Below are 14,487 nucleotides of genomic sequence, written 5' to 3' on the forward strand. Positions count from 1 at the left end.
GTAACTCAACCCAGCACCACAGAGCCTTTTCTCCTCCTCATCCAGCTCCCTCCCCAAGCTCTTCTACAATCCCCCACATTCTTTCAACAGCCCTCCTTACCTCCCGCCTCATCCCTTGTCCTACCCTCCCCCCAACCCCCTGCACCCAAAGCCTCCTCCCCCCCCTCCTTCATTAACAGCGTGGACCTCAAATATCCGGGGTCTTCGCTCAAACCTGACAGATCTTTCCATACAGGTTGCCACTGACAAACCAGACATTATCTGCCTAACAGAAACTTGCCTCCCTCAATACGTCTCTGACTCCCAAGTATCTCTCCCTGGTTACTCCCTCCTCCGGTATGACAGACCTGAGCCTCGTCCTGGTGGAGGAGTTGCTCTCTTCATCAAAGACTCTATTCCTCACTCTCCATGCATTGCCCTCACTCCCCCACACCCCCAGGAATACCTCTGGCTACGGCTTCCCCTCCACTCCCATCCCATGTTTATATATGTGCTGTACCGCCCACCAGTGATGACTCCATTTACACCTCACTTTCTGAAAACATGGAACAACTTCTGTCCTCTCATCGCAACTCTATTCCTCATTTGTGGTGATTTCAATTGTCAGCATGCCAGTTGACTGGGTGCATGTACCTCTCTCACCTGCCCCTTTCCTTTTGTTCTGTAACTTCCTGACCGTTCTGTCTTTTAGCTCCTCCATGGACCTTGGCACTGTATACACAAAGACTAATCACCATCTCCATATTCTCCGTGGAGCTATGGCGTTCCTGAGCTGTACTGAGCTAATCACAATGTACAAGGCTTTCAGACAGAGCTGAATGAAATATGGATGCCCACTCTCAGCTGATGCCTACTCAAGGCTGGTGGTCCTGTTTCACACCTTGTCAGTCAAAAACATGGCCTTGTGCACCACTGAGATATCAAGATAGTGTGGATGCAAGTTTCTCCAAAATTAGCATTATGGGTTTAAGGGTGATAAAAAGGTATATAAAAATGTTGCCAATTAAACTTGATTGATAATTAACTTGAAAAAGTAATGTTTTTAGCATATAGCACAATGTATTGTTTTAACCCTTTAATGAGAAATGCATTCAAATACAACATCATTATTACATCTATGTGTTCAAACATGCATCTATTTTGAATGTATATACAGTAATCCCCCGTTTATCATGGGGGTTACATTCCAACCCCCCCCCCCCCGCGATAAGTGAAAATCTACGAAGTAGTGACCATATGTTTATTTTATTATTCATATATATTTTAAAGCTTTATGACCCTCCCCACACTCTTATTAACCTTTGTTAAAAGGTTAATAAGTCTTGTTAAAAGACACTGCTGCAGTCGTCCTGATATTATTTTCGTCCTTCTTGTACCGGACCGAAGATTCATTGATGCCGTAATGGCTGCCTACAGCAGCGAAGCTTCTCCCTTGCTTTAACATGTCGAGAAGTTGCACTTTTTCTACAATGTTAGCATCTTCCTCTGCCGCTTCGGTTCAGTGCCAGATACCTTAGAAGGTGCAGAACGTTTGGGCGGCATTGTAGGGGTTGAAATAAATTAAAAACTTTCACCGATAATTCACACAAACACAACACCGCAGAGTAACACTACGAGTAGTGATCGCACGTCGATGTGAAATGGACAAGGCGAGATGCTGAATGCATACTATGCGCGAGAGATGCAGAGAATGATGCTACGGTCGCTGAGCCAATCAGAACCCAGGATACAGAACACCATGATCTGGTTGGTCGCCTCCCATCCATCAGCCAATAGCGTGCCATGTATGATCTCACGTGGGTAAACAAGCAAGCGCAAGTGGAAGCGGCCGCATCTGCGTTTTCCATACGCACGACTCTTTGTCTACTCTTCTACTGTACACTATGTACAGCATTTTATTTCTTGAAATGTTTTATTATTTTTATTTTTTTAGGCTGGAAAATGCTTATTTTACCATAAAATAATTAACATAATAAATATATAAAAATACATTTATACCGCAAAATCCCGTGATATAGCGAAAAATCCGCGATATAATAAAATTAGATATGCAAGAGTTAAAAATCCGCGATACAGTGAGACCTCGAAAGGTGAACCGCGATATGGCGAGGGATGACTGTATTTGCATTTTAAATGACCTTATATCTCTTCACTGTATTGGAAGGTTACCAGTCTGCTAAGTAAAACACCCCTCTTCCCCAAAACAGATTGGCCTTCCAAATAATCTTTATTCAGTATAATAGAATCATCTATTCTTCTATTTAGCTTATTAAGGGATTCTTAGATACAAGTAATTATATATTGGCATCTGAAAACCTGGCTGGAAGCAGGAGTCTAGCTTAAATGGAATGCGTGTAAAGGTAATGTCCAGATGCCGTTTTGAACTCCTATCAAACTTCAGATTGGAAAAGTTACCCAGCCCTTTGAATTCAAGCTGACCTCCGAAAGGCCACTGCAATAAGGCGACAAGTGATCTCTTCGCTGAACCCCAAAACTTTAGCCATGGCGCCATTCTGTCTCGAGGTTGACCAGACATTCTCATGATCTTACCCCCACCCGCCCTTTCCCCTGCATATTATATAATAACTCAAACAGTCCATGTACGGCAGAATCAGAGGATATATGCGTGTTGCTTGCTTGTGTTATTGAATCTCCTCTGGTTCTCCGTGTGCATATGGATTAAATTGTTCAAATGTACAAGAGGAATTGAGTATTCTTCGACAATAGGAAGCAGAGTCCCAAGGACTGCCACTTTCATTCCAACAGCAACTTGGTGGGCTATTTTATAAAAGCTCACATCTCACCTGACTTCACCTGCCTTATCCAAGCCACCCCAGATCACACACATTCCTCAAAAAACCCTGACCTGTTCACACTCTCAAAGTCTAGGCTGGTTGCTCACCTGCATTAATTTGTCCCTATATTCTTCCGATTGTGCAGTTGTCCTCATGTGACCATTTTCTCATCCTCACTTCAGTCTTTCAAATGCACTCACTCATGCACCACCATAATCTCTTCTACAAACACAAACGTTGATTCTTTCCGATTCTATTCACTTTCCGGCCATTGTAGCTCATTTTTGTTTTATTCCTCATTTCTTCCTTGTGCATATTAATCCCCAATACCCCTTCATGGTTTGTAAACCCACCACCCTTTATCATTTAGCTCCTTCATGAGCCTTTAACCGTGTGTTAAAAACAAAATAAAACTCACTTTGTTGAAGTCAAACCCATGTGCAGAGAGAAAATAAAGGGATGATGCTTCACAGTGGAATACAGAGTTGAGAGTAGGAAGTGCTGGTGCTGCCAAGTAGACTGTGTACGTATAAGCTAGGTATCTGAGCACAGAGAAAGAGGGGGAAAACACAAGGGCAAACTATCAAACAAAATGTTGCTTTTTCTTCCTTTCGATGTGGAATGACCATCCTCTAAGCTTAGGCTTTAAGTGTATCTGACCAAGATTAATCCATGCGAGCAAACCTACACATAGAACATCTCACCGAATGTCAGAAGGATCCTCTCGAACAAACATAGAAAGACCTGAAAGCACAGAAATGAAGTGATATTTTAGAAGCTTCAAAACCAGGAAAATAGTGCATTTGTTACCGCCACTCAATTTTCGTTGGGTTGACTGTTCGCCTATTGTAATGAATGAATTTCAAGGCTTTAAACTCTGAAAATAAATCAATAAAAACCCTTCTGCTGATTGCCTTGTTCCTAATGGTTTTGCACAAAGTTTATGTTATGAGCCCACGCTCGCGAAGTGAAAAGCGGGATTACGCGATCGGCACCGTACGTGCGAACATATGTGTCTGCATTTTGTTATTCCCTTTTCTCTGGAACTGCTTGTCAGATTGAAAGGAAATTTTCAACATAGGTGTGACTACTTGTGCAGAATGTTTGAATGATAATTATGACGTCATAAGTAACGTGGTGCAGCAGCCATGAGTGAAACAAGGACAAATGTGTCCAAGAGCCGCGTCCTAAAGGCAATAACAACTTCCGATATTTCATCACGTGCCTTGATGGAGCCAATAGCGAGACCAGTCATGGAGGCTCCTGTTCATGACGAGAAAATCGTGTAATTACGAAATTACAACACATGAAATGGAATAATCTTTAAATAGTAAAGTGAACTTTTCGAAACTTGAAAGCAAATGTCAGAATATATTTAAAAGTTGATAGTAAACGCTCTCAAAAGGCACCCTCAATGCCAGGATGTGTACAGGTGTTTAGTATTTAAGGAGATCGGGATCCTGTATATAAAAGAACCAAGTCCTAAAGGTTTTGTCTGAAGAAGAAGAAGAAGAAGAAGAAGAAGAAGAAGAAGAAGAAGAAGAAGAAGAAGAAGAAGAAGAAGAAGACCAACGCCGAGCTCTCTTAGAGCCAGCGTTCGCTACACGAGACGCGGCTAAAAAGGAGAAACATTGGAGCTCTGTATCTCTAAAACCACACCATGGAAAACAAGGACAAATGTGTCCAAGAGCCGCGTCCAAAAGGTTTTGTCTTCACCAGAAGAAGAACAAGAAGAGGAAGAAGAATTTAAAATAACATAAAATAAAAACACAACAACAACAACAACTTCCGATATTTCGTCACGTGCCGTCACGTCATGTCCGTCATGGACGATCTTCGTTCATGACGAGAAAATAGTGTATTTACAAAATTACAATATATTAAATGGAATAATCTTTAAATAGTAACGTGAACTTTTCGAAACTTAAAAGCAAATGTCCGAATATATTTAAAAGTTCATGATAGACGCTCTCAAAAGGCACCCTCAATGCGAGGATGTGTACACGTGTTTAGTATTTAAGGAGAACCGGATCCTGTATATAAAAGAGCCGAGTCTATAACCGATAAGAAGAAGAAGAAGAAGAAGAAGAAGAAGAAGAAGAAGAAGAAGAAGAAGAAGAAGAAGAAGAAGAAGAAAAAGAAAAAGAAGAAGAAGAAGAAGAAGAAGAAGAAGAAGAAGAAGAAGAAGAAGAAGAAGAAGAAGAAGAAGAAGAAGAAGAAGAAGAAGAAGAAGAAGAAGAAGAAGAAGAAGAAGAAGAAGAAGAAGAAGAAGAAGAAGAAGAAGAAGAAGAAGAAGAAGAAGAAGAAGAAGAAGAAGAAGAAGAAGAAGAAGAAGAAGAAGAAGAAGAAGAAGAAGAAGAAGAAGAAGAAGAAGAAGAAGAAGAAGAAGAAGAAGAAGAAGAAGAAGGAAAGAAAAAGGAGAAGGAAGAAGAAGAAGGAAGAAGAAAAAGGAGAAGAAAAAGGAGAAGAAAAAGAAGAAGAAGAAAAAGAAGAAGAAGAAGAAAAAGAAAAAGAAGAAGAAAAAGAAAAAGAAGAAGAAAAAGAAGAAGAAGAAGAAGAAGAAGAAGAAGAAGAAGAAGAAGAAGAAGAAGAAGAAGAAGAAGAAGAAGAAGAAGGCCAAGCTCTCTTACAGGAACTGAGAGAGAGTTTGTGGACCCCGCTTCAGGTCCGCTATTTGAGGATTCACTATTGTGGACACCGACAATACATGCCACTATAGTGAACTCTCGGACAAACCCTAACATCATAATTATCAATTAAGTATGCTATCAAAAAAGATACATACTATGGTGAAAATTTTGTATCGATCGGACTTACCATTCCTGAGAAAATGATTTTTAAAGCGAAAGAAGCCGCAAGTTGCCAGCGGAAAAAGAAAAATACCAAACAGAAGAAAAACAAAAGGTTACCCAGTCCATTAGACTGGGCACCCAAATACCAATAATAATAGTCGCATCATTTGGCAAGAATAATAACGAACGTATAATCTCTGCCTTGGCCCAAGCACATCTGGGCTTGGTGAAAGGCAAGCTAATGATCAAGCAGTACAGCAGGTAGGTATGCGCTAAGGCCATGAAGACCAATGGAAATTTGGTCCAGCGGACCAACAGGCCTACATGTATTTCAAACAATTATGGACGGATTCAGACGAAACGTGCGGAACAGGTTGATGTGTGACAAGGACGAACCGATTTGATTTTGGTGAAGATCCCAATCCGGATATTAGAATTCTTAAAGTGATTCTTCACAATTGAGATTGGGACAAAAACGATATATTGTTACGAATCTGGAAGCCATTGCACACAGACAGACAGCGGTCCCGGTAGCTCAGTTATTTCGATAAGTATGTGTTTCTAGTCAGGGTCCCGTTCCTTGTCTAATGGGAATTTCGTGTGTGCGCTTCGAATTATTTTTTTAGTTAGGGTTTTAACAACAACCACAACCACAACAACAACGCCACCGTCCCTCACTCAACCCAGTTGCCATTGCCCACGTGTTTTTGGCTGAGGGTGTGCGCGGAGCCTCCGTCGCTTCGGATTGAGGCTCCGCCCCAAGGAAGGGCATGGACCGTTTCCTCAAGCCAATGAGCGAAAAGCGAGCATGACACGCACGCCCCAGCCAATCGAGAGATGACCACGAGTCATCCGCCAACCCCTTGTCCAATCAGGAGGCGAGTGGCGAGGAGAAGAGACCCCTCACACCTCAGAAGAGTAGAGTGGTTGTGAGGAGCAGGGTTCGGGAGAGAGGAGATCGTGGCGATTGCCGAACGGTCTGTCGTCGTGGCTGAGTGGTTGTCGACGAGGGCTCTGCAGACGGTCGTGGTCGTGGTCGTGGTTGGAGCGGTCTGTGGTCCTTTGGAGGGCAAGTCTGGTGACCGAGCAGCCAGAGTCGTGGGCCGTGGAATTCGGGTCATGGGTTCGAATCCCACCAGGGTGGTTGAGTCGTTGTGACCGCATGAGGCAGGACAGGTACCCCGGCCCGGCTCTACCGAATAGACCCACGGGGTCCATTTTCTTTTGTTTATGTGTGTGTCTGTGTCCGCGGGCCCCGTCTAAGTAAGATTGTAAAGTGCTTTTGCTCATTGTACATTGCCTGCCTTTTATTCGTGATAACTCTGCTCTGTGTTCCCCTCCCTGATTATTCTTTGTAAAATAAACCCCTGTTAAATGTACCAGCTCGTTTTCTGTGCTTTCCTTCATTGGCCGAGCAAGGTGCGTATTGAGAATTAGTAAGGCCGTTCATGCCGTAGGTTGTTCATTTGGTCCGGCGCGGCTTTGGTAACTTCCGCTCGGTTACGCCGGATCCGAGTCGGTGATAGCGACTCGATTCGGACAAAGTCGGTCGAGGGTGTGGTTTTCCCCGGTAGTTGGACGACGTGGGTATTTAGGCATATTGAAATTAGGCAATTAACCCTACCCCACGCCGTCGAAATATTGGCGACCACGGTCCGCTAAGGGACCCGTGAACTCTCGGACTTATCCGAGGGTCGCGACCTAAATGCCGGGTGGTCGGTGGGATATACATCTCAAATGTATATCAAAATGCCACAATACATCTCAAAGAGTTATGGACGGATTATGACAAAACTTGGTGGATGAGTTGGTTAGATGACAAGAACAAGTTGATTATATTTTGTGATGGTCCAGATGCAGATCCAACCTATCAGTGGGATACAAATCTGAAACTGCTCAGCCTGGCAGAGGGATGCGCTCCACTGAGTGCTGATCTAGTTAACAAAAGTGTCATTGTTCATTGGTTTAAAATATACATATATACATATATATACATATATATATATACATATATATATATATACATATATATATATATATATACATATATATATATATATATATATATACATATATACATATATATATATATATATATATATATATATATATATATATATATATATATATATATATATATATATATATATATATATAAAACCAAGCAGACTCCAAGGTAGAATATGTAACATAAATGGATTCCAGGGTCAAATATGGATGGAAAGAAAAAGAAAGAAACAAATTAAATAAAAACAAATAACCATTCCATTCCTTTCATGCAGTCACAGCTGCTGAGAGAGTTTTTCCTTGGTGAGAGAGCACAATCCTGGACAGATCGCCACCACTCTGACGCAGGATATTAGAATGGCTCATTCTTCCCCAGTAAGCTGGTAGCCTGGTACTAAGTTTGCCGACCTCAGAAAGATGACAGACCGAATCAACCCACCTGATGTTATTTATGGCATTTCAGGGGCTCAAACTCAAGACCCGAAGATCGAAGGCCAACCCTCCCTCTTAGCCGTTAAGCGAACAATCAGCCAACATGAAGAAAATATATTTAAAAGATACCCTTTTTATTCCCGCGCTTTCGAAGAAAAGCGGGAATATTTTGATTGTCTCCGCCGTACGTCCGTCTGTCTTACCTTGTAACTCCTCCTACACCATTTGAAATAGGGACTTGAAACTTTGGGACATAGTAGATATATGTATGGGGAAGTGCACAACACTGTCGGATTTTTTATATGACCCCGAGGGGCCGGGCCAGAGGGGGTGGGGTCATGGGGGCTGATTTTTTTTTAAGTGTATATACCATTGTACATGGTAAATTATTTTATAAAGAACTTAGGCCTTAGTTATTTTATAACTTGGTTTACGCAGTACTTCAGCTTGAAATGAGGGTCGGTCGGTCGAAATATAAATATTTCAATTTTTAGAAATCATATATTTTTATGATTTGTTTTCGGATGTTCCATGGAAAAGACAAGGGTAGGTGGGGGGGAAATAAATATAAATCCCGGACTAGGAAGATCAAAGAAAACATTGAAGATGCAAGACCATTCAAATGCAGGATGCCGATGTTCACTGTATCAGGTCAGGTCAGGTATGGGAGCATGTGCCAGAACAGCGCGTCGCTGCGTCCACTTTCTGCCGGTACTCCAGGGGCCTCCGTCTGGCCATCCCCCAGGCAGATGCCAGGCCCATCCCCATCTCCTTGAGATGATGGTCAACCTGTTGCAACCATGAGGCACGTGGTCGGCCCACTGGTCTCCTCCACTCATGAGACTCCCTCGCTGAGAGAATCTGGTGAGCAGGATCAGCGTCAGGAAAACGAGCCACATGTCCATACAGCCGCAACTTACGCTCACGGACTATGCAGGTAACAAATCTCATCCGAGTCTCTCTCAGCAACCGCTCGTTGGACACAAAATCCGACCAGCGATAGCCAAGGATTCTCCGAAGAGACCTGGTACCAAAGGAATTAAGTCTCCGTCTCAGATCCTTGGTCAGAGTCCAAGTCTCGCACCCATAGAGCAAGACTGGAAGTACCAAGGACCTGAAGACTCGGACTTTCGTCCTCCCGCACAGGTACCGGCAGCACCACACCCCATGATCCAGTGAATCCATGACTCCCCAGGCCAGACCCAGACGTCTATTGACCTCTGACTCGCAGCCAGCAGAGACATGAATATCACTGCCAAGGTAAGTGAATCTCTCCACGACCTCAACATCCTCACCACAAACAGACACAGACAGGACAGCAGCATCCAAGATGTCACCGAAAGCCTGGATCTTAGTTTTGACCCAAGAAACCCGTAATCCCAACGGCTCCGACTCCTCATTCAGCACCTCGAGGGCCCCCAAGAGGATGTCTAAAGTCTCCGCAAAGATGACTGCATCATCTGCAAAATCAAGGTCCGAGATCTTGACATTCCGAAATGATGCACCGCAACTTGATCTCTCTGACATCCTCCCTAAAATCCAGTCCATACAAGTGCTGAAAAGTGTGGGGGCAAGTACACATCCCTGACAAACTCCAGTAGCAACTGGAAATAAGTCAGAGATGGTACCACCACACTTCACAGCACTCTCAGTACCAGAGTAGAGTTCAGACATCAGATCGATCAGTTTTGGTGGCACCCCACGAAGACCAAGAATCCTCCAGAGGACATCCCGATTCACTGAATCTAACGCTTTACAGAGATCAACATAGGCTGCAAGCAGCCCCTGCCGAAACTCTCATCTGCGTTCGGTGAGGACACGAAGTGCAAGGATACGGTCAATCGTTGCTGGTGCTGGTGCTCAAGCTGGTGCTGGATGCTGGTGCTCAAGCAGATGGTGGTGAACCCTATCAAGAATTAGGTCAGGAATTAGGTGAACCCTATCAAGAACTGTATCATCTAATGTGAAAAACAATAAAGAAGGATTAAAACTTGTTTTTACAATATAGTCTGGCATGTTTTTCTATAGAAACTTGTTGGCTCATCAAATGAATGGAAACAATGCTGAGAAAATTACTGTCCAAGTCGTAGATGTGTGCGTGCACACTAGGGTGGTCCAAAAACAGCAATAAAATAGAAACAATTCATGTGTTGTCTCCACAAGCCTTAACTTATTCCACTATGATTCAATAACGCGCATAAAAAAATTTAAGTTGATTGGAGGTGATTTAGAGGTCGCTCCATATGACAACTTTTAGTTTCACGAGTTGGTTAAATTAGAGTTTGGTCAGGTACGATTACGGGTACTTCTGGATGTGCGAGGTGGAAATGGAGTGCATTTTCGAACTCTATGGGGTCGATTTACTCTAAGAAATGACTGCACGGACAGTGAATTCACTACCATTTCAAAAATATGACCTAAAACAAGATTTATCATTGCTGGAGTTGAGTAAATAATCCTACTCATTTCGATATATTCTAATGTATAATTAATTTGTTGTCCGTCTAAACATTTCTTAGAGTAAATCGACCCCACTGAGTTTGAAAATGCAGTCCATTTTCACCAAGGAAGTTCAGAAGTGCACGGATTCGCATCTCACCAAACCCTAATTTTTCAGTCAATGGAATTACAAACGATTAGAATATTTCGTCTCATTAACCAAATACCAATATCATCTCCGCCTCTATTGCTGTCTCCACTCCTGCCTGAACTTATTTTGAGCCGGCCCAACATCCAGTGTTTTAGATTCAATGATTCACGAAAAATATGTTAGTTATTTATTTAGTTATTATTATATTAAATTAGGGTATGGTGAGATTACATTTTGGGTTTTGAAACTTTTGTACCTTCGGTGGACAATTTATAAATATAAAAGGCCAAAAATGTGTTTTATATTGTTGCGGATTCGCGCCCGCCGGCGTGCGAACGGCCACGTAACTCGAATCGCGGCACGTCGCCCACCGGACGGACAATCCCGTCGTGACCCTCTCGGACTAACGCCGGGAACTAGTCACGGGTGGGCCTTTCGGCCTCACCACGATAGTGCCAATCGGCCCCCGGCGTGGGATAGGGTTGCTCGCCAAATTCGACCTACCTAAGTACCCACACGGAGGGTAGACCGGGCGATCGCACCTCGCCGCAGGTCGACTTCGGACACGGGCCACTTTAAGCGACCCGTTCCGTACTATCGGGATAACCGAGCGGTGTTATCGTCAACCTGGACGGTTCGATTAATTATCGGGCGTTTTAGCCCACGACCAACCCTTTACGTGAAGTAAGATGGAGATTCAATAAAGGAAAAGACGAAGCGAAACGGGAAAACAGTTCAACATAAAGCACATTTATTTCGCGATGAACGGAAAGCACACATATACAATTATACACCAAAAGCAAATGTAAAACAAGAAGAAACACACAATAATACACAAAAAGCAAATGTAAAAGCAAAACACAATGCAGATATACCACCGACTACCGAGCACACGGAAACACTTATACAGTTTTACTTCACAGACGGCGCCGACAACACATATACTCAAAGCAAAAGAAAAGGACCACCCTCAAGGATGATGGAGGCAGACGGGCCTGGGGCCGAGACCGCGTCGGGCCTACCCGTCTGATGAGCCGCAAAATGGCGGTGGCGCCCCGACTCCGCATGCCTCGCGGACAGTGTCTGGAATGGGGTGGGAACGGGGCCCCCTTCTCGCACTATCTCAGCGCGGGGCGAAACAGGAGGGGGTTGTTGATGCTCGGGGGAAGGAGGATATCTCCCTGGCTCGGGTCCCGCGACGAGCGTCTCCACCACGACCTCGGTCGCGTTACCGGCCTCTCCTCTCCGCAGCTCCCCGACTCTGACACGAGCACCACCTCGACTGCCCTCGCCGCCGCCACCTCTGCAACTCTCCACAGCTCCGTCCAACTGCCTTCTCCGACTCCTCTCTTGACTGGCTCTTCCCAACAACTCCGAACTCCACTTGACTGACTACTACTGCTTCTTCTTCCCAACTCAACTCCGAACTCCACTTGGCTGACTCAACTACGAGCGAACGCGGCCCTTTATAGCCCCCGGGGCCTCGCTCCTTCGCCTTCGACCCTTTACCTTCGACCCTTTACCTTCGACCCTTCACCTCTGGCTGGCTCCCCATTGGACCGAGGAAAAGTGGGCGTGAATGCTTTTTGATCCACGAATCTGCATATAGCGACCACACTCCGACGCACCTGGAGGCGGGGCCAAATCGCCCCACGCTCGCCGATAGGACGGACCAGAAGTGGGCGTGAGTCGTTTTTGATCCGATTGCTTCGGAAAGGCTGGTGCCTCTGCACGAGTCCAGTATCGGTGCCCACAAGCGGCGCGGGAATGACGGTGATGCGATGGTCGCGAGGGCGAGCCGTGACGGTAAGGGTCGTGGCTGTTGTTGTTGTTGTTGTTGTGAAGCGGCATTGCGGCTGGTGGTTGTTGTGTGATGGCTGTTGAGACGTGGTTGGTGGTGGTAGTAATGGTGGTAATGGCGGCTGGTCCAAAATAAAGATAGTAAAAGAAAAACGGCTATCTAAAAGGGTCGCAGCCCGCATTAATGACATTTATTCCCTCTAAACAACGGGTTTGGGCCTAACTACACATATACTTACAGAGATATCTCACCTAAGGGACCTGAATGGTGGTTTGCGAATTTCGTCAACCACAACACTACCCCCTCCCCTTTTTACAGACTCGTCCCGAGTCGTCAAATTTTCGTGTGCCATCATGTGTAATTTTCCCCTAGTACATTTTACCTACGGATCCCTGAGTGCGACATTCATGGTATTCGTGTCCCCAAAATAAATAACCTGAGGGCTGAGTAACTACCTAAACAAACCCACTCACACGGACGACTTAAATAAAATTGCCGGCGCTAAGACAGACATGCCGGGGGCGCACTCATATGTACAGTACATCTTAACCTTAACTTACAAATTTTACACTAAACCATGGCCCAGGATCAATGAGCTCTGCAAAAAGAAAGCAGTTAGCAGGGAGCCAGGCTGCTCGCATGCAGTCTCTGGCTCAAACAATGCAGGTGATGGGGAACGTGGCCGGCTGCTCACTCGCAGTCCAAGGCCTTCCCTTTTTAACTGAACGTAGTGAAAAACAACGGTGCATGGGCCGCACAAACGCAGTCTCCGTGCCAGCTCAAGTGGCACACGCAATGAACACAACGAATGGATGGATGAACGTAAACACGGTGCACGGGCCGCCACTGCAGGCCCGTGTTGTAGCTGCCAACAGGGCAGTTCTCGCAGCTTGAAAACTGTTGCCTTGATCCTGGCGCACATGGCAATGAACAGGGGGGGGGGGCAAAGCAAAATTGAACGGGGGCTGGTGAACAGGGGCAGTGGGCATGGCATGGCAAAGGCAGCAGGCACACACAGCCCGCAGAAGAAGGCCGCTGCAGGCAAACAAAGCCGGCAGACGAACTGGCCGGCACAGGCCTTGCAGTAAACAGCTGCAGACGATCCGGCCGGCACAGGCCTTGCAGCAAAACAACAGCTGCCGATGAAGTGGGCCGGCCTCTGCCTTGCAGCAACGCAGCCAGCAGATGAAGCTGGCCAGCCTTTGCCGTTCAGTGGAGGTTGGTGGAGGGAGTGCGGTGGTGCTGGCCACTCGGAAGGCGGGCTCGGACCTACCCTACGGTCTCCCTCCCAACCTATCGCCTTTGCCTGTCACTGTCTATACCCACTCCCTTAATTTGTCAAACCCCAATTTAGCCCCAACTTTTTTTTTTTTACTTCCCCACTATAAATCGTCCCCAAACCCCCCTGTACTGTCCTTGTTCGGCTAACCTATCCTGTCACCTAGCCTACTCCCAACCCCTACGTTTCCTTCCCGGAGGGGAATAAGGGAGAGCTGGCGTCCTGTGTCGAGGCCCAACGAAGCCTCAGAATGGCCTCCCCAGAGTTCAGCGATCTATAACACAAAGTGGGTCCAGCGGCCCACAACGAGAGCGAGGGGATGGATGGTGCGGAGGGTACACTTAATAATCTACCCTATCCATTTAACTGTTAAACTACCCCGGGGCTTTCAACAAGCGCCTCTCGCTTAAACTATTGGTTCTAACAACCCAGATTCCCGTCACCTGTGTTGGTGTCCTCACAATTTCGGGCCTCGCCCCCCAATTTTCTCTCCGTGCCCTCACACGGTCTCATGGCTGGGACACGTGGCTCCCTTTGGCAGGCACGACCCTCTGCCGATTCTCCGACGATGGCACCCCCGGGCACTACACTGCCTCCGAGCCTACCAGCTCCCTAACACCGGGGAGTGCCCCCCATGGCACCTCCCCTGAAACGCACACGTGGCAGGCTGGCTTCCCAGGCCCCTTTCCGAGGGTCACCCGTGCCCACAACGCTGCTAATGGCGCCCCGGGCCCCCGCACCAAGCAGGCGCACCCGTGCCCACGACGCTATCCCGGCCCCCCATGGGCCCT

The 14,487-nt window shown here is 45.9% G+C and overlaps 1 protein-coding gene across 3 annotated transcripts in view; it reads right to left on the reverse strand.

Moving 5' to 3' along the window:
• Positions 1–14,487, reverse strand: part of PNLDC1 (PARN like ribonuclease domain containing exonuclease 1) — a 116,009-nt gene that overhangs the window by 73,128 nt on the left and 28,394 nt on the right. For all 3 annotated transcript variants that reach the window (XM_085883402.1, XM_085883401.1, XM_085883403.1), the window contains 2 exons: positions 3,500–3,539; positions 3,214–3,337 (listed from right to left, as the gene is read on the reverse strand). In XM_085883402.1, coding sequence (XP_085739528.1) covers positions 3,214–3,337; positions 3,500–3,539 — 164 coding nt within the window. The remainder of the gene's footprint in view (positions 1–3,213; positions 3,338–3,499; positions 3,540–14,487) is intronic.

The sequence above is a fragment of the Eptatretus burgeri genome, chromosome 5 (assembly GCF_056783735.1).
Source record: "Eptatretus burgeri isolate ZD-2024b chromosome 5, Ebu_testis_v1, whole genome shotgun sequence".
Classification (NCBI taxonomy): Eukaryota; Metazoa; Chordata; class Myxini; order Myxiniformes; family Myxinidae; genus Eptatretus; species Eptatretus burgeri.